The 25390-nt window shown below is 41.1% G+C and overlaps 1 protein-coding gene across 4 annotated transcripts in view; it reads left to right on the forward strand.

The window, feature by feature from the left end:
* EGFLAM (EGF like, fibronectin type III and laminin G domains) overlaps positions 1-25390 on the forward strand; it is a 77345-nt gene that overhangs the window by 43967 nt on the left and 7988 nt on the right. For 3 of the 4 annotated variants that reach the window (XM_042804683.1, XM_032992216.2, XM_032992217.2), the window contains exons 10-19: positions 2449-2549; positions 3808-3908; positions 5001-5145; positions 7623-7812; positions 11542-11667; positions 12424-12667; positions 17083-17194; positions 18765-18881; positions 22178-22358; positions 24692-24715. In XM_042804683.1, the coding sequence (XP_042660617.1) occupies positions 2449-2549; positions 3808-3908; positions 5001-5145; positions 7623-7812; positions 11542-11667; positions 12424-12667; positions 17083-17194; positions 18765-18881; positions 22178-22358; positions 24692-24715 (1341 nt within the window). The remainder of the gene's footprint in view (positions 1-2448; positions 2550-3807; positions 3909-5000; positions 5146-7622; positions 7813-11541; positions 11668-12423; positions 12668-17082; positions 17195-18764; positions 18882-22177; positions 22359-24691; positions 24716-25390) is intronic. The other variant, XM_042804684.1, reaches the window with a different exon arrangement.

Genomic DNA, 25390 nt, shown 5'->3' on the forward strand with positions numbered 1-25390 from the left:
GTGCACTTTGGGAAGAGGCAGCTGGGCTTAATGGATCCCTAAGAGCAGCAGCAGCTTTCACATCCCATTCCAGACATTGGACCCTTTCCTTCTCTTTTCTCAGCTAAGGTGTGAAGTTACTCCTTAATAAAGCTGAATGCAGGCCCCATGTGAAGGTGCACAGGATAGGTTAATCATCCTTCTACCGCCTAGGAGTGGGAGGGTGATGGAGCCAGATATGTTGGTAGGCATCCAGGCCTGACACGGTCCAGTCATGGCATCCACAGATTCCAGGAGGGCCATTCAGCTCTGCTTTGGCCATTTCCTTTTGTCTACAGCTGAAACCCTGAACCACCTGTATTTCCATTGTGGTCCACTGGATGATGCTGATCCTGCAGCAGGGATGTGAGAGAGCATCCCATTGTAAAACCATCTCTGGAGGAGGCTTTCACCGCGGTCTGCAAGGCAGAAGTACCCGTGTGGTAGCCCTAGCACTCCTGTCAGGCAGCCTGGGGCAAGGGAGGAACACAACCCCCTCCTCAGTTCAGAAAGCATGCCCTGAAGCATGGATCAATGTGAGGAGGTGTGATTGTTCCAGTCAGGACTCACCACACATCCTCTCAACTCTCTGCAGAGCAGCTGAGCCAGGGCAAGAGCTTGCTGAGCTGAAGGAGGCTGTCCTGCTTCTCCTTCCCTTGCCACCTTCCTGTCCTCTCCCTCTGCAGACCTAACCTTGCCCTTTTGCTGAGTCTGATGTTGAGCTGATCACCTGGTGAACCAGTCCATCTCACTTACCAGGCCATAAGCAGGTCACTTTTTTTCTTCCCCTAAAGTTATTTTTCTTCTGATTTGTTGACCAAAGGGTCAGATGAATGCCAGAGCTCCTGCAAAGAAAGTCTCCCATTGCTTGTAATGGTGCTGTCCCACCAGCTAGGAAAAAGCTGACCCATCCGTCCGCATGCTGACCTGATCTGCCAAGGCCCGGCCACACAGCAGAGCATCAGGGATGCAAGTTTCTTCTGCAGGCTCGTGTTAGACATTCGTGATGCACAGTGTCATGCATCGGGTATGCAGACGCTGAGGGTGTTTGATCTTCTCCTCCTGGTGTTGGAGTAAAGAGAGTTCATTCTGAAAATAATCTGTTGTGACTCAGACACATGGAACAGCTGCAGATGTGATTTTTGGCCTTGATCAAGTATGAAGAGTCAAGGATTTATTTGAACTGACATAACTGTATACAACTTGTAGAGTGGGTTTTTTAACGTCAGTCCAAAACCACTATTTTTCACAGGGGAGTGTGTTATTCCTTGGTAAGCAGTAGTATCATATACCAATATTCCCCTGTACTGAATTTCTTCACAGCAGCCAATAGCATATTAATCTGAATGAAAACAAACTTTTCTTTACAATCAACAGCTGCACGGTGCTCTGGTCCAGTCAGTTCTGCTTGTGATCTGTGCATGAATTAACTGCTGTCTGCTGCAGTTGCATTCAGGTTTATAGCACCAGTTGTCTTCACCTCAGCCTAAAATGTATGCCTTGCAAACAAAAACGCTGAGAGCTGTATCCGGATCCAAATACACAAGAAAAATCCACTCCAAACTCCAATAACAAAGAGGAATAGAAGTCCTCATCCTTCCTTCCTTGTTAGACTTAGATCCATTGCAGAAATAAGAATTCAGGCCTGAAACTGTGTCTGTCCTCAGTGCTTCTTAGGAAAATGAGCTGCAAAGGTAGCAGTAAGACTTATCTCTGATTTTCTATTTCTGTGCTGAAGACAGGATGGGCCTCTAACATAAAACATCAAAGGATGAGGATTGATAATGCCAGCTGACAAGACCAATATGAAGGGCCACTGTTGCAGCCAGGGATGGAGAGATGCCTGCAGGCATTGTCTTCCTCCCATCACTCCCTTTAGGTTCTGCCCTGAGCTGACTTGAGAGAAGCAGTGGAAGCTGCTGGGCTCTTATGAGCCATCCAAGGATTCTTCAGATGCTGAATGCAGCAGCTATGGAGCAGCAGTGACTAATGTGATGTAGAGTCTGGCCACATTTCCCGCATAGGTTTTTATAATCCTGCAAAACAGAAAATTACTTTGTTGTGTCTGTTAAATGAGTTCTTAAAGGGAGATAAATATAAAATTGATGGATTCTGTCTTCTGTAACAGGGATGAAAATCTGGACAGATTTCCACTGAAGCCAGCAATTAAACTGTTGAGCAGTATGTGGCCCTCAGTATCTTGTTTCTTTCCAAATTCACCAGATCCTTGAGAATAAAGGAATTAGTTGTGAAAGGTGGTGGGAGAACAAGGCAATAGGTTAACTGATTGTTGACTGCACTGAGTAATGGTTGTCTCTGGAGGGACTCTGCCTTTCATTTTCACCTGATGTTATCTAGTGCTAAATGTGTATATCGATTTTTATATGGGAGAAAACTGCTAAATAACATGGTTCTGTCTTTGCTTTTCAGATATTATTATCCAGTATCCTCAGTTCTCTGGCTACTCATACATCACCTTTGAACCACTGAAAAATTCCTATCAGACTTTCCAAATTACCCTTGAATTCAGGGTAAGTTTAAGCAATTCCAAGCTCACATAGGAGCTTTTAATTTTATTTGCTTATGATGCTGTGGACAATGGAACAATAACTTAGCTTCAGTATAGCTTATAATGTAATTGTAGTGAACATATACATAACCTTCTCCTCCAGATATATGGCTTCACCTTCAATGAGTGCAAATGAAGTTGGTAAACCGAGCGAAAATGTTGCATCCATTATTGACAGGCAGTGCATGAGAGAAGCCCTGGGACTAGCAATACTAATATTACAGACTAGCAGCAATGTACATTGTCAAGTTTATAGCCATGTAAATGAGCTACGGGCTGAAAACACCTGGAATTTTTGTGAATTACAGTTTGGAAGTGGCATGAAGTGTCTTTGCATATAAGGAACTGTGGTCTTTTTGTACTGAGAAAAACACTGCCCTATATCCAGAGTTCCTTTCCTACCCTGTAGAATTTAAGTAGACATTATTTTCTACCTCTGAAGTTTGGGACACCAACTACTAATAGATGCAAGCTACTGGACTACTTAAACTATAGGTCTGAAGTGATGGGGTACATCCCACAGTGACTTGTGAGCTGCCTGTGTGTACAGACAGAACTCTTAGGGCTGCCTCTAGGGAGAGTGGCTGAGCTCTCTGATGCACCCTTCCTCCCATGTAAGTCAGATTTGCCAGCCTCACAGCCTAGGTACGAGAACTGTCACTAGCGTAGCAGTAGCAGTCTGTTGCCTCACGTGGTGATCTAACACTCCTCTGGCAATTTGTCAGCTTAAAATGCAGGATGGCTGTGAAAACCCACTCTGTCAGCTGCTATGCACATATGGAGAAATCTTGCCTGCACAGGTTGTTCAGCTTGGAAAGTGTCAGGCCCACTGAACATCTGAAGCAGGTTGAGCGTATTAATGTGCAGTAGGTCTGATGTGTCTACACTTAACAGGCTTGCTAAGACATCCTTGCTAGACTTTGTGCTTAGAGGTCTCATATGGGACATGTCTGATAGTCATTAATGCTTTTAGGGTTGTTTTTAGGTCTGATAGTATCATAAGTAGAAAATATGTTCTTAAGCCATTTAGGCATAAAGGCAAGGGTTTTATACAAATGCAGGATTCAGAATTGATCAACCAATTTCTGATTCTGTAAATTAAAAACTCCATCTGAAAAATGCTCTCCCTTTTCTGAAGAAAAGTCCCCCAGTGCTGCTTGCATTTATCTGTTACTGTGAGGCTTAAACTTTGATTTTTCATGCTGATGCAATGAATGTAGGCTGAATCAGAAGATGGCTTGCTTCTATACTGTGGAGAAAATGAACACGGTCGTGGTGATTTTATGTCACTGGCAATCATCCGACGCAGCATCCAGTTCAGGTAAAACCTCCACCCTAAACCTGATATAAAGAGAAGGTACTGTTGCTGCCTCCAGGGACTGATATATGTGATGAATATCAGCTGTATCTTTGACTTCTGTCACATGCAGTGCACAACATGGACAGTATTACTTTATTTAACAGTTCTTCAGTATGTTCTTCTCTCATCCTTCTTTAATGTGTGGACGTGTGTCCTGCTGAATTCTTCTTACTGAGATGTTAGTGTAAAGGGAAAATGATAATTTTTCTTCAAGGCATTAGGCCGGGGCTCATTGCTGTGTTATCAGAAATGGCAGTGAGCCACTGAATTTGCTAAGCTTATGCTATGTTGAGCTGTGCATAGTCAATGTTTTTGCTTCAAAAGGACCTTCAGCTAACATAGCAGAATAAAGGATTTAATGCCAGCAAGGGGTTTGGAACATCATTTTATATCCCTTGTTTAAATGAGAGTTGCAGATTTTTTAAATAAAGATGGAGAGGATTTCTTGCAGTCCCATAGATATGAGGCATGTGAAAGAGTATCTCAAGGATCTCCTTAGTTGGGACAGTGAATCCTTTGAAAGTGGGGAATAAGAAAGTGGGTGATGTCCCTTAGTTATGTTTCTGTTCACCTGCACTGAACAGCAGTCAGAGAAAATGGCATGTTTTGTGCACATTCAGCTCCATGGAGACTCTCCTGGATGTCTCCCTGTCAATCAGTACTGAGTTTCATATAGAATCACAGAGTTATTAATGCAACACTGACATTCACCAGGGAGCTAGAAAATTCCCAAGAGAAATTACTGTGATAGCAGGAACTCAGATTGTAATACCCTCCATCCTGAAACAGTTTCAGCTGTTGTCAAGCTTTGCAATGCACTTGGTATGGCCAGAGAATGCAAAGCCTTCTTCATGGGAGAAAGACAGATAATGAAGTTTGAAACAGAACAGAACATACGTAGACCTGCTGCCTAATATTCCTGTGGTCTGCTAATATGCAATGTGAAACAGAGAGGTTTCCAGAAGCAAAAGGAATATTTGGAGTCTAAAAATTACTTTCAGTTTTTTGGTTAATGAAGGTTCGTCACCTTGCCCCTCTCTGTCTCACTCTCAGGTTCAACTGTGGCACTGGAGTTGCAGTCATAATGAGTGAAAACAAAATCAAGCTGGGGAACTGGCACAGTGTCACGTTGTTCAGAGATGGGATGACTGGCTGGCTCAAGATGGACAATGATGCTCCAGTGACAGGAAAATCTCAGGTAGGTAATCCTGAACTCGACCTTGGGCTCTCTCAAGATCATGATGACATTTCTTCTTGACAGCAAAAGTCTCATCAGGTTTAAAAGGTACATTTTTATTTATGATTGTTGGGGCATTAAGTGAACCAGGATCAGTGTACAGATTACTCTTCCACACATGTAGTCCAGAAATCACATTGATAAATATTCCAGCACTGAGTCCCATCACATTTTCCCTGTTGCCCTCCATGCCTGCTCTGCTGCCCTTCTGCTACACTGTGCTAGTCTCAGATACAGGCTGTTGTTAAAAGTTTGCCAGGTTTTACAGCTGCTGTCCCTGATTGCTTTGTCTTTCAAGACTCAGATTGCTGTTCTGCTTCCTCAGCCAGAAAAATTAGATGCATATGTGTATATATGTATATATTTATGTACAATATGCATATAGCCACATAAGGTTTGTATACAGAAGTGTAATTACATGTATATCGTGGACATAGATTTAAGCACAGTAATTGAGATAGACATTCTGCCCTGGCTTATGTTAACACCAACAATTTCATATGAGGCCACCAGGACAAAATATAATAGAGAATGATGTCTTGACTTGCTCATCTGTTGCCAGGCCAGAAAACAGAAATTAAATTAGGGCATTGAAAAAAGACAGCTGCAAATTGTTTCAGATGTCTTTCGCTTTCCCTTTGATAGCCACTACTATCACGCCATCCCTAGCCCGGAGAAAAAAGCAGCTTTAGACATCTTATTACTTTACACTTTCATGTGCAGGCACCGAAGGGAAAAAATGCTGTGCATTGAGTTCTCATCGGCTGGAAATGGCAGAGGAAATTATTTCAATGTCTGACACATGTTGCTATGTGTTATCAATGCCCTGAGGGCATGCAAAGGGCAAACGTAAATCAGGAGAGACATGTCCAATAGAGACTAATGCCATTGCACTGCACTTTGTTAAGATGGCATCTGACTATGCAGGGCTATGATCACCATAGAAAGATGAAATTGGAGAAGAAAAGGTGAAACAAAGATCTAATAGGAGGATTATGATTCAGGGTCTATCACAAGAAGAGTTTGACAGTGGACACCCATTTTTCTAGATACAGCTAGAGCAGAAAAATGTTTAGTGCTCCAGGTGCTGCTCTTCACCAGAACTTGTTCCTCCCATAGCATTGTTTCTCCAGTGAATCCTCCTCAGCCATTCCTAGTTAGAATGATCTGGATTAGTGTCAGCAGAATGGTAGTGTTTTCTGACCTGGTTCATTTTGACTTGAACAGCCTAGAGGGTGCCTAAAGAGAAGTGGATCTTGAAAGACCAAGGCAGGCAGGAGCATCAAAGGCGAGGGGACATGGCAAGTGGTTGGAGGCAGTCTGGAGAGCTGTATGCCCACAGCCCTGGCATATGACCACCATGAAACCCTGTGGACATCTCAACTCTCTTTATCCACGGGCTCCACCTGAATTATTTTTCCCTGCTGAAATTGAGATCCATTTGATGTGTTTCTGCAGTGCACTGTAAAGTGAACACCTGTATACTCAGTAATCTTGGCTTATTTAGTCGGGCAAAATATAGGCTATGGGGATATAATTTATTGTTATAAAGGCTATAGAGACACAGCAGAGGTGAAAAATCCAGAGAACTTTCAGGCTAAAGATCAGTGCTGTCAGAGGACACATTGGTAAAAACTAGCCATGAATAAATGTAGGACTTCTGGGTGTTTTCTTCTAATGGGCAGTGAGGTTTTGAAAAAACCTTTGAGTAGGAAGAAAAAGACATATATGCTGATCAATTTAGGGAGGAAATTATGACTCCATTACCCACAATAACATGGAATTTGATTCAATGGTCCAAAAAGTTCTGTTTGTTTTTTGTTTGTTTGTTTGTTTTATTTTGTTCCTTCCTGTGCAGTATGGCAGTTAGTAAGCTTGTATGTGTACATTTCTATAGGGAGGGTAACGCCAAAAAAAAAAGATGTTCAGTAAATTTAGTGCTGGCAAAGTGAGCTGAACCCTACAGAAGTTGTAATTTTATTGCTTTTTTTTGTTTTGTTTTTACTACTGTGGGATTTTTATCTTTTCATTATTGCTCAACACTAAGTATGTGCTGGGTTCTGTCCAAAAGGCAATATCACATTGGTCTGTGTCCTCCAGCACTTAGAGTTTAGAAGGCAAATAATTTTGGCAAAAGTAAAGGAAGAAATTGCAGTAGAAGACAGATTACAATCCCTCCTCATAACATAGCGATTTTTAAGTTTTTTATTGTGCTTTTAATAGTCTATGTTATGATGGATGCAGGTGCAAAAAGTAACATTTAAGGTGGTAGACTGATTGGATGAATGGCTAGTGGAAAGGAATTACCAATGAGCAATGAACATACCCCCTGACACAATTCTTTGTGGAGAAGAAAAATTGATTATACCCAATGTGACTTAATTAGTTATCCCATGTTATCCTGTTCTACACCATGTCATGCTCTGTTTTCCCTTCAGGGCCCATATAGTAAAATTACGTTCCGGACTCCCTTCTACATTGGCGGTGCCCCCAGTGTGTATTGGCTGGTCAGAGCCACAGGCACCAACCGTGGGTTTCAGGGCTGCGTTCAGTCACTCAGCGTCAACAGAAAGATAATTGATATGAGACCTTGGCCATTAGGGAAAGCTCTCAGTGGTGCTGATGTCGGTAAGTATAATCGTATGGGGTCTTTAATCAGCAATAAACCAGGAGTTACTTTCTTGCTTGTTGAAAAAAAATTGAGCAATGGCCCACGTTGGAGAGATGGAAGGTTCAGCCTCTATTTTTGACATGGTATTTCTCTGTGCCTTTGCACATTACTTTTGCTGGGTCTGTAGTAGGAAGGTTTATCACACTGTGCAAGTAAACATCATGTTTAGTACAACAAAACCACTTGTAGACACAGTTATACTGCACAATAAATAGTAAAACTGGTTCTCTTTGGCAAACAGGAAGATCAGTGTTGCCAATATAATTACATCTGCACCAGTATTTCTGCCAGCATCTCTCAGGATGCCTCTTCATGTTCCTGACTGACATGGTCATATCATCCGAAATCAATAGTATGTACGCTGTGTTTGTGTTTAAAAGGCTATAGACCCAACAAAATGTGTTTTGCCTAAAGGCATCATTGCATTTGTCCAAAGCAATGCAGGGATCTTTCAGACTCACAGAAGTGCTGTGGCCATTACAGACGGCTTTTCCTCATTAAACCCCATTACTGCTAAGGCAAATAGGCTTTCCTGTAAACCATCCATTGTTTTCATTTCCAGCGTCACAGTATGTTTTTAAAAAAACAGAATACATTCTTTCAACAGGTTTATGAAATGGTATTATAACATCATCTCCCCTACACAGATTAAAAGATGGAGAAGTAGGGAAGTTAATTAACTAGTCCTGTTTTACTGATTCATCTCTATTTCATTGATGTAATGGGCACTTGAAAAAAAGACAGGGCAAAAAAATTTTTGCTTTAATAACATTCCAGTCTAAACAGTTTAAGAGTAAGAGTAAACCCAAGTCAGAAAGCAAGTGGTAAAGGCAGGAAATGGATCCCATATCACTGAACTCTCTGTGCCATGCTTCAGCCACAAAGTCATCATTCTTCTCTTCTATAGCTGTACATTTGGCATCCCAAGAAGGAGGTGATTAATGAGAAACTTCCTAACAATTGCTCTGTATTCTCTAGATACCATGACCAAACTTATGTGCAGAACAGAGCAGCCCGAGAAACAGATGCTGAAAAGAATAAGACTTTGGAAGCAGAGCGTAATTTCACGATAGAGTGAGAATCTATGGAATTTAGATGGATAGATGAAAGCCATGCTGAGGTTCTCTGAGCCCTAATCTCAGTGCTTTTTGGGTTGCAGCTAGCTTCATTCCCATCCGTGAATGCTCCACATACTACTGCATTAACCATCAACATCAATGAAAATAAATGCTGGGTTCTGCCATGTGTGACTCGAAACTGAGTGATAGAGCCTTACTGTCCTTACATGACTGCACACACTTATATGAAACTGTATCAGGAGAAATTTGAAAACAATATGCTGTATAAATTAAGCTTAAAATAAATAAATTGCAAGTGGAGTCTACTAGGGATTAGGGAAGTTTTTTGCTAGTTAGTCTTTTGTTTCTTTTCTATTGACACAGTGTATAAATCAGGGGTGCTGTGGTACATGGACTGCAGAATTGAGAGTGAGGAGGAGAGGGGTCCATCCTGCCCCTGTGCCATCTCTGCTGGCTGCAGTAGAAGTCCCATGGGACTGTGAGCTAAAGGGTGGACAGGGGAGGCAGCACTTGTGGTTCAGACCCTGTACTCCCACTGCAGCCTTCCCCCCTTCCCCATCTGCCAGTGCAGCTGAGCAGACGCAGCCATCAAACCTGCAGTTTGCCTTCTCGGTATAGTCACCTGTGCTGGACTGAAGGCTGTGATAAGTCACTGAGACATTATAAGATCAGCCTGTCCTTGAATACCACGACTGCTCCAGTTCAAGCCGTTCCTCGAACCAATGAGCTTGCGACTTGTCCTATTATTGTTATCTTCCTTAGACTTTTCTGTTTCTCAAAGATTTTATTTAACTTTGATCTGTTTGAACATACTGCCAGTATTTACTAATAGTGCAACAGATGCAGTAAAGATGAATGTTGTCTTAGTTTACTGTTTGTGTCTCAAACTCAGTACACCTAGATGCTTGTTTAACCAAATGTCTTGGTTCTGCTTCCTTGTCTATAAAATAAAGCTAGTGCTACTAATTTCTGTCACTGTCACGATAATTGAATGAATAAGTGAGGGATCTCAGAGACTAGGTGCCCACCCTGCTCTGATTCACTGTGACCATTACAATGCAGCCCAGAAGGGGAAAAGATGGCTCAGTGAGCATTGCAAACACTCCTGCTTCCACAGCCAGGCATGGGGCAGCCGTTTGAAGGGATAATTGTCCCCTTCCATGTAGAAGAATAATTTGTTCTCTTCCAGGGGACTTATATTTTGTTTATGCTCCTTGGCTTAGCCCTGAAGCCTTGTGTTAGGACCGCTGCACTCAGACCTTCCTCTTTACAGTGAAAAACAGGCCTGGTAGGAGATACAAGAAAAGTCTGATCTGGCAGGGAGTTGTACCAGATGACTTGAGAGTTATTACTGCCTCTGTCCTGAGCTGCTTAGAAAAGGTTGTTTTCCACTGTGAACAGCAGAGTGATAGGGATGAGCCAATACATCAGCCCTTTACCTCTGCATTCTTCTATGTGCTTTTCTTTCTGGCTATGGGACAGGAAATCACACTGTAAAGCTGGCACCGTACTAACGCCAGTACCTTTCTGAAGATTTTTAGAGTCCTTGTCTGGAAACCATCATTAGAATCAGAGCGCTGTAATTAAACAAAACAAAAAGGTCATATTCCCTTCTTGCCATATTTTTGCAAGACTTCTCTCAGTCAGATAAGAAAACTGTTCTTCAGCATGTATTGTCAGAGCTGCCTCACAACACCTGTGTCATCTCGGAGGTAATATTTCAATGTGTCTCAAAATAAATATGCAATTCTTAGTCTGTCATAAACACTTTGCCCCTCCAAATGATGTGCTTACACTTGTACACCACAAATGTCTTATCTGGATTTTCTTAATGTATAAGATCAGTCTGTTACTATCAACAAGGGGAGAATTATTTCATCAGAAACTAAAATAAAAGAGAAAGTAAACAAAATCAACAAGAACTTCCATCAGATGTACATTTGACCATTGCATAATCTATAGACACCAGTTCTAAGAAGTGAGTAAACTATTTGTTCTACAACGATTTCAGCTTAATTCCAGCAAGAAGAAACAATTTCCTCTTTATTTTAATTGATGTACCAGCATAGTAGAAATGCTCCTTAAAACACCCGTATGGTGATGATACGGATTCCTTTTAGTGCAGACAAGAGGGCTGACAGGCTGACAACCTAATTTTAATTAATAAGATTAGTTGATGAAGATTAACACCTCCCATGCTTACCATGACCTGAATTTACAGTGAACAAAGAAGCACTTAAGGTAATTGAAATTAAACAAGTCACAGTGCTTGTAAACAATCTAGAGACAATTCTGGTTTATGAGAAAATAAAGGTAGAAACACGAGCAAAAGAAAAGTAATCCAGGGAATGATTGAAGGCTACAGATGTCATGGTTTGTTAGTAAGGGCTGATTTTTACTATCTTTGAGGTCTCTTGTTGGTCTGGTAATAAAAAAAAAGAGTGCCAAAAATCAAGTTACCTTGTCTAAATTGCACACCATTTGACAAATTTGGAAACAATCTAGGCAGGAGAGCAAATTGTATGGGTTAGTAGCAATGACCAACTGCCAAATAAATCTACTTTGACAAACTTTTCTGATAAATCAATGTTCTGGCTCTGTGTTTAGGTGAGTGTAGCAGTGGCATCTGTGATGAGGCGTCCTGCATCAACAGTGGTACCTGTACTGCAAGCAAAGCAGATTCATACATTTGCCTTTGCCCTCTTGGATTTAAAGGTCATCATTGTGAAGAAGGTGAGAGAACACTGGTCTGCTTATATATCTTTCTATGTATTGTTTAGTGTTCAGTATGTTTTCCACATAGAGGCATCCAAGGAGGTCTTATGCTATTATACTGACAGAAGAGAGTACTCGTTACTTCATCTTTTTAAAATCATAGTGAAACCCACCCTCAGTGTTCACTTTGGGGCTACATCCAGCTCCTACATAATCAGTGATTCTCAAACCTCCTTGCATATTTAAACTAACTATATTTAAGCATCTCAGACTTACTTTTCAGAAGTTAAAAATAACGTACCATTTCACAGCTGCACTTGAATTCTAAAAAAATCCCCACTTTTCTTCTAAAACCAGTGTCGGTTGTATATTCAGAAATGTAAAGGATCCAATATCAATTTCCTCCTGAAATTACAGAGATACAAACAAATAGTCAAATACATAGAGCATTATTTTCTGTGCTGCAGAACTTTTCATGCCACCAGCCATTGTGTACATTCTTGCTACTTTGAAAAACACTATAGTGAGTCACTAAAGAGAAGGAATACAAAGCTTTATAAGACAAATACATCCCTGGAAAATGAAGGGATTAAGGAGGGAACCAGTGTTGGCTAGAATGAAACAAATATTTTTAATTTGGAAGATGAAGTTTTTAGGTTGTTTTTCTTAACATTAGCTTTAAGTACCTAACAGAGGGAACTGATGCTGGTTGGTATGTGTTAATCCCTTACCTTTGAGCCCCAAATGACCTGCTCATGTGTTCTGTATTTCCAGCACTCACCTTGGCCATACCTCAGTTCAACGAGTCCTTGAGGTCATTTGCTAGCACACCCTGGCCTTTGGAACCGCAGAATTACCTTTCCTTCATGGAGTTTGAGATGACATTTCGTCCAGATTTAGAGACTGGTGTCCTTCTGTACAGCTACGACACAGACAGCAAGGACTTCCTCTCCATTAACATGGTGTCTGGTTACGTGGAGTTCAGGTTCGACTGTGGCTCAGGAACGGCTGTTATCAGGTAAATAGCATTGCTTGTGTTTCCTTTCCAACAGTGCCACCATGCTGATCCAAGAGAGGAGTGGGCTGGAAAGACTAATAGCCTAAAATGAGGTGTGGGAGCCTGTCAGTCTATAGTGCCTACTACTTCTCAAGAAGCACGGAAGCACTAGAACTTTATGCAAGGGAACGAGATTTTCTTCCTACATAAGTTTATATTTCAAAGCTTTATTATCAGTGTTACCATGTCATGCCACCATCTTACTGCAGATGTTACTTTCATTTCTATATGGTATTGCAGAAATTCCATTCTTGCCTCCATGTCATTGTAGCATAGCTAATTAGGGGATCTAGAAATATTTTATGCATGTACTTTCTAGACACAGGATTGCACAGTATTGGCACTTTTGTGAGCATCGCCCTTCCTGGTCTCCAGTTTGAGGCAATAAGTACCAGGCTGGAGGTATCACAAGAAGATACACCTCCAGGTCCCCCTTTCTTTACAGTGCTGTTTTGGGGGGCATCTGAGGCTAATATGCAGTTTACATAACTTAGCCTAAAAGATAAGTATATGAACTAAACATGTCACCTAGGCTCCCAGACAAAGACAGACCTTCTGAGAATGATTCATTGCATCCTAAAATTAATGTCTAGGAGAGGAGCAATGAAATGCCTCAGAATGGGCTGCTCTCTCTCTCTTCTGTGTAACTGAGTACCTGTCTATGAGCAGCTGTTCCCTGGGCTCTTCTGAAATGGCAGTGGCTTATAGGCACTCAGTACCTTGGATGTGGTCCAAGAGGCTGCCAGTCTGACCAGGCTGACCTAATATTTATAAATAATCTATATAAAGCTTATGCAAAATTTATACTCTATCTGCAAGTCTTGCATACCATATTTTTCCTGTGGATGGACATCAGAAATTTTGGATATATTGTGATTAGGAGAAACGTACTGCTTTTCCACTGAATGAGGACTCAAGCAAACAAACCCATTCAGATGTCAAATTGAGAGATGAAATTTCTAGGGAACAAATGCAAAATAATGCACAACCCTAACAATGCACAGCTGTGGCAATACAGTTAGTGTTGTCAGACAGAGAAAGATCTGGAGTCATCCTTTCTGTGAAAGCAACAGCTTAACTGCTTAGATACAAATACAGAAATATAAATAGAATGCAGACAATTATTAGGAATGAAATAGGGAACAATGCCACTGCAAGAATCCACAATGCACACTGTTTTGAAAACTTGCTGCCATTCTGTTCACTTCATTTCAGAAGAAATTAGAAAAATTTCCAAAAAATCCAAGGTAGTGAAAGAAACAGCTTCCACAAAGAAGCAGGACCATTCAACCTTGAAAAGAATTTGGTGGAAGTATGATAAAAGTTTTTAAATTGTGAATGACATGGAGATAAAAAAGGAGTGATTATTCTGTAGCTTTTCAGTGTGGAAGAATTAGAAGGAGCCCAGTGAAACTGCAAACCAGAAAATAGCAAACAAAAATAAGACTTAGGTTTTTTTTGGTTTGTTTTTTTTTTTTTTTTTTTTTCAGACAGCACATAAATTAGTTGTGGAAACTAATTGTCACAGCATGTTACAGATGCCAGAACTATAAATAGGTTAAAAAAAAAAAAAAAAACAAAAAAACAAAAAACAACCAAAACTTTAGACAAATTTGAAGAAAGCTCCATTGAGGGAGATCAAACACAATTGTACGGATGCAGCCTCTGACTCAGGAAATTGCTAAATGACAAGTTGCCAGAAGCCAGGAGGATATATCAAGGGAAGAATCACTCCATACTTGCTCTGTTCTTTTCTCTTGCTGAAAAGTGGCAGAAATAGCTAATGCTGAAGACCTTTGCTCCAACTCAAAATGGCCCTTCTCACAACAGCCTTCAATTTTTTTTTAAGATTACAGCTGTCTAATTCCTGTTACTGGCAACAGTAAGACATTAAAGTAGACATCATTTTTTTTTCTCCCAATAATATTGTAGTGCTTCAAAACACCTTGGACTAAAATTTAACAGAGATTTAGGCTTGTGAAATATGGCAAGAGCCACAAGCACATGCCTCGGAGTGGAAACTGCCCCTTTTTTTGGAAAGCAGAAGAGGGAGCAGGACGCCAGCTAGCGCTTGTGTCATGTGCATTGGGGAAAAAGAGTGTGGTCAGATAGCTGGGTAGTGATGGGGACTCACGAGACCAGCAAGCTTCATTGAAATTTGTCAGGATGGCCTGTTCATCTCCTTTTCTAGATAACATATGCAACTTACACCTTGTCATCAGCAGTCCCAGTGATTATATAAGATAAATAGATTTTCTGTTTTTAGTGCCTGCTTAGCCGATATCCAAAGCAAGTCTGCTTTAATCTTCGTCATACTGCTTCACACCTACCCTTTCTCTGAAATGGGAATGTAACTCTGGTCATCTTGCCTATCTCTTCCATAGAACCAAGCTGCTAAATATTATAATATAATCAGAGCACAATTATAATGTCTTTATAATTAAGGATGAGGCAAGCTCATTTGTGTATGTCAGCTGCAGCAGTAGGAAAGCTGATGTTATTGAAGCTTGGGTTTTGTCTAAAGTGTACCGGGATGGAAGCAGCATGGTGTGTGCAGGGGGCTCGAGAGGGAGCAGAGGTGCTGAGCAGATGGACAGATGCAGAACCTCAGCTATTTACTAAGATGTCTCAGAGAAAAGATTGTTGTCCCTTGGGATTTTCCCTGGCCTGGCCTTTACAGGATCAAGGTCTTCATTATTTGGTGTACTTTTTAAGGTTCAGTTTATAAGGGGAAAAATAATCCTTAACCCCACAGTGCATGAAGAGCCAGAAGTGTTCAAATGCCTGCAGAAAGCGTTACCAAGCTCATGTTGGTTTCAAAAAGACTGTGAATCCAAGAAATAGCTTGCAAGCCTGAAGTGATGACTATGAAAAGCTTAATCATCCATAGCTGTAATTAAATCTAGCAGAGCAGGAGAGTTAGCATGATGATTACCTAATCAGCAAAGGAGATAAGATGTATGTATTGCCACTTATTAGGCAATCAAACCTATCTGGTTCCTTTATATGTATATATTGTCTTTTCAAGTTGATTAAATTCTGTTATCTATTGATTTATCCAACGTAATTAAACCCTAAATGCTACTACATAAGAAAAAAGGACAAGTGAATGGCATTGCTCGATGATAATTTTTTATGGCGGTTTTCTGAATCAAGTGTCAAAGTAATATTGCCAGCATCATCCAAATAGATGAAAATGGTCTTTGAGAAAATTCAGAGGAGCAAATGGCTACAACAGATATATTTCAAAGCTCATGTTGTTTGTTAAAAAAAAAAAAAATTTAAATTGTTATTTACACATTTTCAAAATTATATACCTTTTTTAATCAGCATTTGAATGACTATTGACTCACTATTTCAAATCACAGGTTTTTTCAGTTCTTTCATTTTTAAATGTATATTTTTTAATTTTATAATGTAGGTAGCTTGAAAATACAAAACATTATTTCACCCAAAACAATTTTGTATTTTTTTCACTGAAATCTAGAAAGTCTTCTGGTGTCCTAGATAACATGGTTTCTGATTTTTCAGCTTGACCAGTGAATCAGACACAAGTTTTTATTGCTCCTGGAACAAAGACTGCAATACAATATTTAGACATAAAATGCTTTAGCCAGTGTAGTAAAATGACATTTGAAAACAAGATACAAAGTTCTATAAAGGGGAATGTGGTTTCCCCTTTATAGAGGCTGCTATTCATATTAGTGCTGAACTAATAAAGATTGTAAGAACAGTTCTAAAATGCTTCCTTTGAGACTGGTGAATACTTTGCACAACTGGGGATTGTTGTTCCTAGCCAGGATCTCGTCACATCATTAGGATCATATTTTAGTTACTTCCCCTTAATGTACAGCAGCCGAGCTGCGTGTGTGTGTGTGTGTGTGTTTAGATGTCACTGTAACAGACTGCATAAATACCGCTGATAAGTCAACACAAAGTAGTTCTGTTTCAGAAGGCACAAAGAATGTGGGACTAGACCGACCACTATGTGGGGAGCTTTATCTCCAGGCTTATGTCATTGTGAAATGAGGATGTACAGCTGAGACAAAAATTTGTCTTTATGCATTATAAATGGCTGAGCAGAAAAATTAGCTTAGAGGTAGATGAAATGCATGCTGACTATAGAAATGTTGCATTTATAAATGAAAGTAAAGTGCTTGTTATTTTCTGTAGGGACAAGGTCTTGTTTTCTTTTGCTGGTGGGGTTCAGAAATTATGTTACTTTCTTATAAGAAAAGAAACACAGTGATTTATTTTTATTTTTTTATATAGAAATCATCCCAGAGGACTTGACTTTTTAACATCACAACAATATCTGAAAATATCAGAAAGACAAAAGCATAGAATATCTGAAAGTTTTCTTCCCCTTAAAACAGGAGTGAAGAACCTGTCAGTCTGGGTCAATGGCATGAGTTGCGAGTGTCCCGTACAGCGAAGAATGGTATCCTACAAGTGGACAAACAAAAGCCAGTGGAAGGGATAGCAGAGGTGAGCATATGGCATGGCTTGTCATGAATACAGCCATTAGACTGTAAAATGATTGCATGGTAAACTACACAGGCTGGTCTCAAAGCTCTTATAAGCTCAGAAAAGTATACATGTTGGAAAAACATTTTCTTAAACCTAAAATTGGAAATTTGCACATGAAGCCTGCCCTTTGAGGACAGGGATCCTCATAAAGGCAACTGAAATCACAACCTTACCTGCTCTTGCCATGTAACTGGACTCACATTTTTTGTGTTAGGTTCAACCATGTTCTTGAGGTTCTTTTCTTGGTACTTACTGATTGTGGCTAAGTCTGTTGAACAGCGTGTGCACTATGAAATGCCTCATCTGGAGAAGGATGATATTGAGAATTATGTGCACAAAGTCCTGTTTTTACCTCTCTCTGAATATTGTACTGGAAAGGTAGGACAAAAGATAATTGTTTATTTGTCTTCTCCTTGCAAAAGTAATTTTCAGGACAGAGTAAGGGTTGGAATACTCAGACAATTGATGATTTCCATTTTATTTTTTCCTCACTGAGAGGTTATAGTAAATCAAGTCTGTAATAAGGTGAAATTTTGCTTGTACTGAGCAGGATATTCAGTCCAAGCACTCAAATGCATACACAGAGGTACTTTTTGATCCCAAGAACCTGAGGCTAGAACTGCTTAGAAAATATCTTTTATTCTTTCCTCGTGGAAAGTGTGGCCAGACAGCCAGACTCCAGATCTTGTTAGCAGAAGAATCTGCAGGTTCTTCTGCAATCTGGGAAACTATTTAAAGCTTAGACTTTTATCTAAAAAATGTAAATATATTGAAATTCCAGTTGTTTATCAAGAAACAGATTGAGTGGGAAACATTCAAATGGAGCAGCTGAGACTTCTTTAGATAGATGGGTCAAGGTGAAGATTCCTATTTTTTTTCTCTAAATGCTGCAGTGCAGTTGCAAAAGGAGGTTGACTGGGAGCTGTCAACAAAGAAAACACAGGCACTTTTACAGGACTGAAATTACAGTTACCCTGTCTTCAGCTGTTAAAAATCTTCCAGTTCACTCCAGGACCCTGACTGGTATCCTCAGGTATCCTGAGCAACTGCTTCTGGTATTCAATGCAAACTCAATGTTTCTGTCATTTAAGCCTGTAATTTGCTATGAATTATCTTTTTTAGATATTGGAAATATTACATGAGTCTGTATTGCATGGATTTTGCTCTGATTTTAACTCTGTGAAACTCATTCTGATTCTAGATTTACATCAATTCATTCAATTACCTCGAGTCACTGCAGATAGAGCTATCTGTGCAATCAGAAATCACAAGTCACTCTCCTTTCTTTCTTCCTTCAGTATTTCTGTTTTGAAATACTTTAGATTTTTCAACTAGTTCTGATTAGGATAAAGCACAGAGAGTAGAGTGTGTCCTACAGTGGCTTTTTTGAGAGAATTGTACAAAGAAATTATATTAACAGAAGTAAAGAGTCATTAAACTAAGCTATAACATCTAATATAGACTGATCTGAAGCTACAAGCATGGTTCCAGCTATCCTAATAAAATGTTATTCTTATGTTACTTGCAGGGGGCTTTCACACAGATTAAGTGCAGCTCTGAAATATTTATTGGTGGAGTCCCTAGTTATGATGCTGTGAAGAAGAACTCTGGGATCCTCAGACCCTTCAGTGGGAGCATCCAGAAGGTATGTGCCCAGAGAAACACACTAGAGACATTTATTTCCAACTCATCCAGTGCACACTTCAGATGGAAACCTGCTCTTATACCACTGGCAATATTCAAAATAATCCAAGCTTTCACCTCAGGAGCCTACCACAAAGTGCTTAAACACAGATTGCACAGTGAAAAGTAATTCTAACTTTAATAACCAGTAAGTATTACCACTGCTAGTCTCCATATGAATTTCCAAACTGTACTAACAAGTGAACAGAAGCCATACAGGATTGAGTTCAGAATGATGCACAAAGCTACATCAAGATTAGATTCCTCAGTGTGCCCTGTAGCATCATATATAAATAAATTAACAGAAAAAATGCTCAAATACTTCACTGTATACACACTGAGGCAGCTAAATGTCTGATGTAATGAATACAGTAATGAGCAAAAAAGAATCATAAAATCATAGAATCACAGAACGGTTTGGGTTGGAAAGGACCTTAAAGATCACCTAGTTCCAACCCCCCTGCCACGGGCAGGGACACCTTCCCCCAGCCCAGGTCACTCCCAGCCCCGTCCAACCTGGCCTGGAACCCTTCCAGGGAGGGGGCAGCCACAGCTGCTCTGGGCACCCTGGGCCAGCGCCTCACCACCCTCACAGGGAAGAACTTCTTCCTTATATCTAGTCTAAATCTACCCTCTTTCAGTTTAAAACCATTACCCCTTGTCTTATCACTACATGCCTTAGCAAAGGGTCCCTCCCCATCTTTCCCGTAGGACCCCTTTTAGGTACTGGAAGGCCGCTAGAAGGTCTCCATGGATCCTTCTCTTCTCCAGGCTGAACAACCCCAACTATCTCAGCCTCTCCCCATAGGGGAGGTGCTCCAGCCCCCTGATCATCTTTGTGGCCTCCTCTGGACCCACTTGAGCAGGTCCGTATCCTTCTTGTGTTGGGGGCCCCAGAGCTGGACACAGCACTGCAGATGGGGTCTCACAAGAGCGGAGTGAAGAGGTAGAATCCCCTCCTTTGACCTTCTGGCCACACTTCTCTTGATGCAGTCCACGGTATGGTTGGCTTTCTGGGCTGTGAGCGCACATTGCTGTGTCATGTTGAGCTTCTCATCAAACAACACCCCAAAGTCCTTCTCCACAGGGCTGCTCTCAATCCACTCCTCGCCCAGCCTGTATTTGTGCTTGGGATTGCCCTGAGCCATGTGCAGGACCCTGCACTTGGCCTTGTTGAGCTTCATGAGGTTCACAAATTAAAATAGATCCCGGTCCAGCTGGTGTATTATTATACCACTCAGCAGTCGCACACCTCACTGCCTTCCACTCTTACGATTTTATACGGGGCACATGAATGGAGGAGATCTTTTTTAGTGTTGGCAGACATTAGGGATGATGTTCCAGTGAGGTCAGCTGTGCATGGGTGCAGTTTTCTTCTGGAGAATAGATCTGTAAATTCATAATAAGTCCTAATAAATAATCAAAAGAAAGTTCAACTGAACTGACATTTGCTCTCCCTATGCATACTTAAAATAATTTGGATAAAGCTGAAAGGTTGGCCCTGAGTCCTCAGAGTTTTAAATGAGTGAATTATTGCATTAGATTTACTTAACAAATAAAAAACTCTAATAGTGCATCTATAACAATTGATCAAAGGCAGAAAGATAATTGCAGTTCAATGTAAATAGTTTCATCACTTGGTCTAACATTTTTCACTATCTTTGGCAGCTGTCTAGCAGAAAACATGAAGTTTGAAAAAAGTTGAGGGGGTGTAATAGTATTGGAAACAAGTCAGTCATATTAACATTGTTGGACAGGTGGGCTGGACTAAATACTGTGCATTTTGGAGTGTAAGATGTAGATCCTGGGAGAAATTAACACAAGTAACACTTAGAAGGTGAGGGATTTTCCTCTAAAGTAAAGAGGCACTGATGACTGGGAAATTCTGAGAGTGAGCCCTTACTTCTGTGATGTAGTTTGGAAGGTGTATTTGCCTTCTCAGAGGCCTGAATGGGATGTCAAGGAAGTGTATCACCTGCCTTTTGGGCACTGGAGGACAATTAGTTGACTGCTGTGTTTACACATAGAATTTTGGAGAGTTGTATAGAAATAAAACTATAAACAACATCAAGTACTGGAAAACGTGCCATATATAGAAAGACCCAAGATCTCAATATATTTAGTTTACTCAGGTAAGGTTAAGAAGTGATTTTATTGTGGTCTGCTAGTTCCTACATGAGGGTGAGATTGCTTAGAATACCTGGCTCTGAGATGATGCAGAAAAAGGCACAGTGAGAGACAATGACTGGAAGCTGAAGATAAGTTTAAGCTCTGAAATAAGAGACACGTTTTTAAGAGTGGGGGCTTGTTAACCTCTGGAACAATATAGCCGTAAGTTAGAAAGAAGCTGGAAAGGTAGTCCATCTTTACAACAGGACTGGATGTTTTTCTGCTGCTGGGGTTTTTTGGTGCTGTTTCAAACAGGCTATACATGCTTGATGCAACCAGTTTCCCCAGTAGGACCTACTAAGGTGTGTCATCTGAGTTATACAGAAGCCAGGGTAACTATTACCATTCTCACTTCTGGCCTTAAAATCTATTTGTTTTTGAAAATGGACTTCTTATTTTGATGTAGATCAGAAGCCATACCCACATTTAATCGCTCTGCCAAGATATCAACTGAGATTATGCAAATGTCAGTTTATATTAGAAAACATATGTCGCTGACACATTGGAAAAATCCCAACATTTAACAATTCTCTTCAGTTTATATACAAACAGTTTTGTGAAGTCATTAATAATGTTTTTATTCCATATTAACTCTAATTTCTTTCAGGCAAGATGAGATAGTAGAAAGCAATAGAAAATGTGAAAAACTAAGCTGTTCTGCTTATTATTTCTGTGTCAACACTTGCCTCCTGAGGGGGTTTCCTGAGCTCAGAAATGCTTTTCCTCAGCAGTGCTCATCTAATTTTACCATTCTGGTTCACAACTCAACTGCAAAGCATTGTGCTAGTGTTCAGACACAAGACTGGTAAATCCCACACAGCTTCACCCCATATGAGGGTTGCCTAAGGCTGTGTCACAAAACACAAAAGAAATTAATCTCCAGTGGGTGAGGGTGAGCAACAGAATGAGTTGGACCTCTGCAACTGGAAAACACACATTACAAGAAATAGGTTTTTGGCCAAGTTTTGAGGGTTACATTTCTCTGAAGTCTTTTAGAGAAATCTGACTAGCAGTACAGTACTGGGAATTTGGAAGTTTTTAGTGTATGTTTTCCTCCCCTTTTTTTTTTTTTTTTTTTTTAACACATAGATTATCTTGAATGACCGGACAATTGATGTGAAAAGGGATTTCACTTTTGGAATCAACGTAGCAAATGCTGCCCACCCCTGTGTGAGCTCACCATGTGCAAATGGAGGCACCTGTGTTCCCAAGAAGGACAGCTATGAATGTGACTGTCCCCTGGGCTTCGATGGGCAACATTGTCAAAAAGGTAACAACGGCTGCATTTCAATCCAGACATCCGGAGATGATCACAAAAATAAGAGCAATTTAGCACCTACAACTGCTGTTGTACACATCCCTTGAAATAGAAACCATGGAGGCCAAAGCTCCCTTTGCATCTGTGCACATTCCATGTACCCAGGGAAGAATTTGTTTTGTTATTTAGGAATATGGTAACTGTTATCCCATCACAGACCTGTGATCCACAGATAGCAGCCTGGTATCTGGTTGCTCATGGCAGGCAACATTGAACACTTCATACACCTCCCTAATTTTGCAGTGCTATACAAAGGGGGGAATTCCTGCCAATGTCGTCCAGTCAGTGATTATGTTACATCCTGAAGCATGAGCATTGATAACTCTTGTCAGTTTATCCTCCCTAGGGGTCACAACAAACACTGTTCTCATATACAGAAAGGTCTAGTCCTTTTTTAGACAATGACTACTCTGATGATAATTTCACCATCTGCACAGACCCTACATTGGTGTGGCAATGGAGACTGCCAAGGAGGAAAACCTGCCCAGATGCACTTTGTTCTTCTTTCCTCAGAGCCACTGTAATAATTCAAACGTTAGATTCAAGAAAGTGTTCAGATTTCATGAAGAGATAAAAAAAAAAAAAATGTACTTTGGGTTATTCCACTAGATGGAGATGTTTCCCTTCTGTCAAGCTTGAGCTTGAAAAATTCCCAAGGGAATGTTTTGTAATGTAGCAGTGAACTCAGTTCAAAAGAGCTGACTGACATTATTGTCTTCACCCACTCCTTTATTTCTCACAGGCACAAACTTCAAAGTTAAAATAAGTGGTTTTGGTTAAATCGTGATGAATAGATTGGCCTTTTCGTATAAAAAAATACAGTATTTTAGAACAAAAACATTTTATTAGAATACAATGCAAGAAACCCCTTCGCTTACGTTGTTGTGGTCTAACTAATAGCTGGAGCAACGTCATTTATCCAGGCTTCTCTGTGGGTATGAGGGAGAATTGCAGTTTTGGCTTTCTGGGTATGTGCAGGGTGCTAGGCTCCTGACTTCAAGATGGTATCTGCAGCAGTACCAAGGTCTCCAGGGGCAGTCAAGGCAAGTGAGTGATTTGCAGCTTGGGTGTGTGACTGCCTGCCCGTTCAGTGAGCTCCTGTGCATTGCTTGGGCCACAGCTCCTCACCGCTGGTCGGCTTCTGACCTGTGCTGAGCCCCGGGGACAGTGTGCTGAGCTGCCCGCTGCTGTACCTGCCCGGAGCACGGCAGTGCTGCTGCACTGCTGGCATGCTGTGCTCTCCTCCCTGGCCTAACCCGAACCTGTGTCCAGCCTTTCAGAGACGCTCTGAAGCGCCTTTGTGGCTCTGGCTTCGGCTGGATCCTGAGTGTTGCTTCCTATGTGAATCCAGCCTTGATTCATTTTTAAAAGAGTGTCCAAAAGCACGAGTCACCTGCCTGCTGTTCCTGCTGTCTGTGGCTGTGGCTGAGGTGCCTCTCAACCCCCCTGCACTTGTGCAGCCTCAGCTGCCAACAGAAATCCAGGTTTTTGCTGATGGATTTGCAGAGGGTGCGGAGGTCCCTCCTGAACCTCAGTCCATGGCAGCCTTGATAAATATGGAGCAGATTTCTCAAAATAATCCTTACTTGCATCTCTTCGGTAGGGTGTAGACACTGCTCTGCTTCTATTTCAGAATGGGGTTTTGATTAGTGCGCCCAGCTGGTATGTGAGAGCTCTCTATCCTGCTTGCTGGTGGGCTGCTTTGGCCCCACGTCCTGGAAAAACAAAGTGTTTCTGAGGGACTCCATCTCATCCTACAAAATTACACATGACACTTCCAAAACTCAAATGATGCTGGTATGAGGTATATGAGATATTGATTCATATAATAATGGATCGTTGGCCGAGGATTCAATAGGGTTTCTACTGGCATTGCTGGGTTTTGTATTTTCTGTCCAAGCTGTGGGGAGCGTTAAAGGTATTTTTATACTTACCTGTAAGATGAAGTAGAACAGCAAACTTGCTTTCCCCTGGTTAGAGCTGATCCCTGGGTAAACCATGGTGAGTCACTGGGATCTGAAAGCTAGGACTAGAAGAGGGGTTTGGTGCTGGTCTTACCTGTCTGCACCTCTGTGTGTTTTTAGCAGGGACATATAAATACTTGGGTCAAAACAATAATAAAAGAGTGTTACTTTCATAGATGATTATAGTTGTTTATGTAAATGGGAACTGGGGTTCACACATTTGCAGAAAGGTGGGCATGAAATTGGATGAAGAGAGATTTTTATGTTATAGAAAAATAAAGCGAGAATGTTCTTGTTTTGTTTTGTGCTGACTCACTGCAGAGTGTGGAAGTTACTGCCTAAACGGTAAGTACTGCAAATGATGTGAAAACTGCTCTGTCATTGTGTGCCTGTGTCTGCTCTAGCAAGCTGGATGCTAGATTTCCATTAAGCTTGGCAAGCTTCTGTCAATAAGCCAAAATATTTTCTGGTGCTATATAGTACTTCTTTAAGCCTCATCCTGTTGATATTTTAAACTGCATCCAAAGCACCTGCCAAGTGCTGAGCAGTGGCTGTAGAGCTGGTCCCTGTACTTGCGAAGCGGTGGGGCCAGGCAGCTGGCTGGGTGCTTTGTAGGGGTAGGTGCAACTTCAGGCCACCCTGCAGTTCACAGCTCATTCCTGCTTGTCATGAGAGCTTTGGTGCCTCTCTGATGAATAGTGATGAGCAGAGAGTGAAGATGTTTAGTCCTAGAACTCCTCACTGGCTCTGTTCCCTTCCAGTTGCAAAGATCCTGCATGCCTCAAGGATACTGATAAAATTTACTTGATTTTCTGCAGTCAAATTCAATTCAGCTAGTGAAGAACACACAGAAGAGCAAGCAGAGATAAATGCCCATCAAGGTCCATAGAGGAAATCAGAGTGCTAGAGCAAGGGCAAGTGCTGCTGTATGGCACAGGACCCTGAAGGGAAGAGCAGCAGGGCTCTAGTGCTGGTGCGGGACATGACGGGGGAAGAAGGGCTCCTCTCACTCTCTGCTGC

This window comes from Tyto alba, unplaced genomic scaffold (assembly GCF_018691265.1).
Source record: "Tyto alba isolate M040663 unplaced genomic scaffold, T.alba_DEE_v4.0 Super-Scaffold_42, whole genome shotgun sequence".
NCBI classification, from domain to species: Eukaryota; Metazoa; Chordata; class Aves; order Strigiformes; family Tytonidae; genus Tyto; species Tyto alba.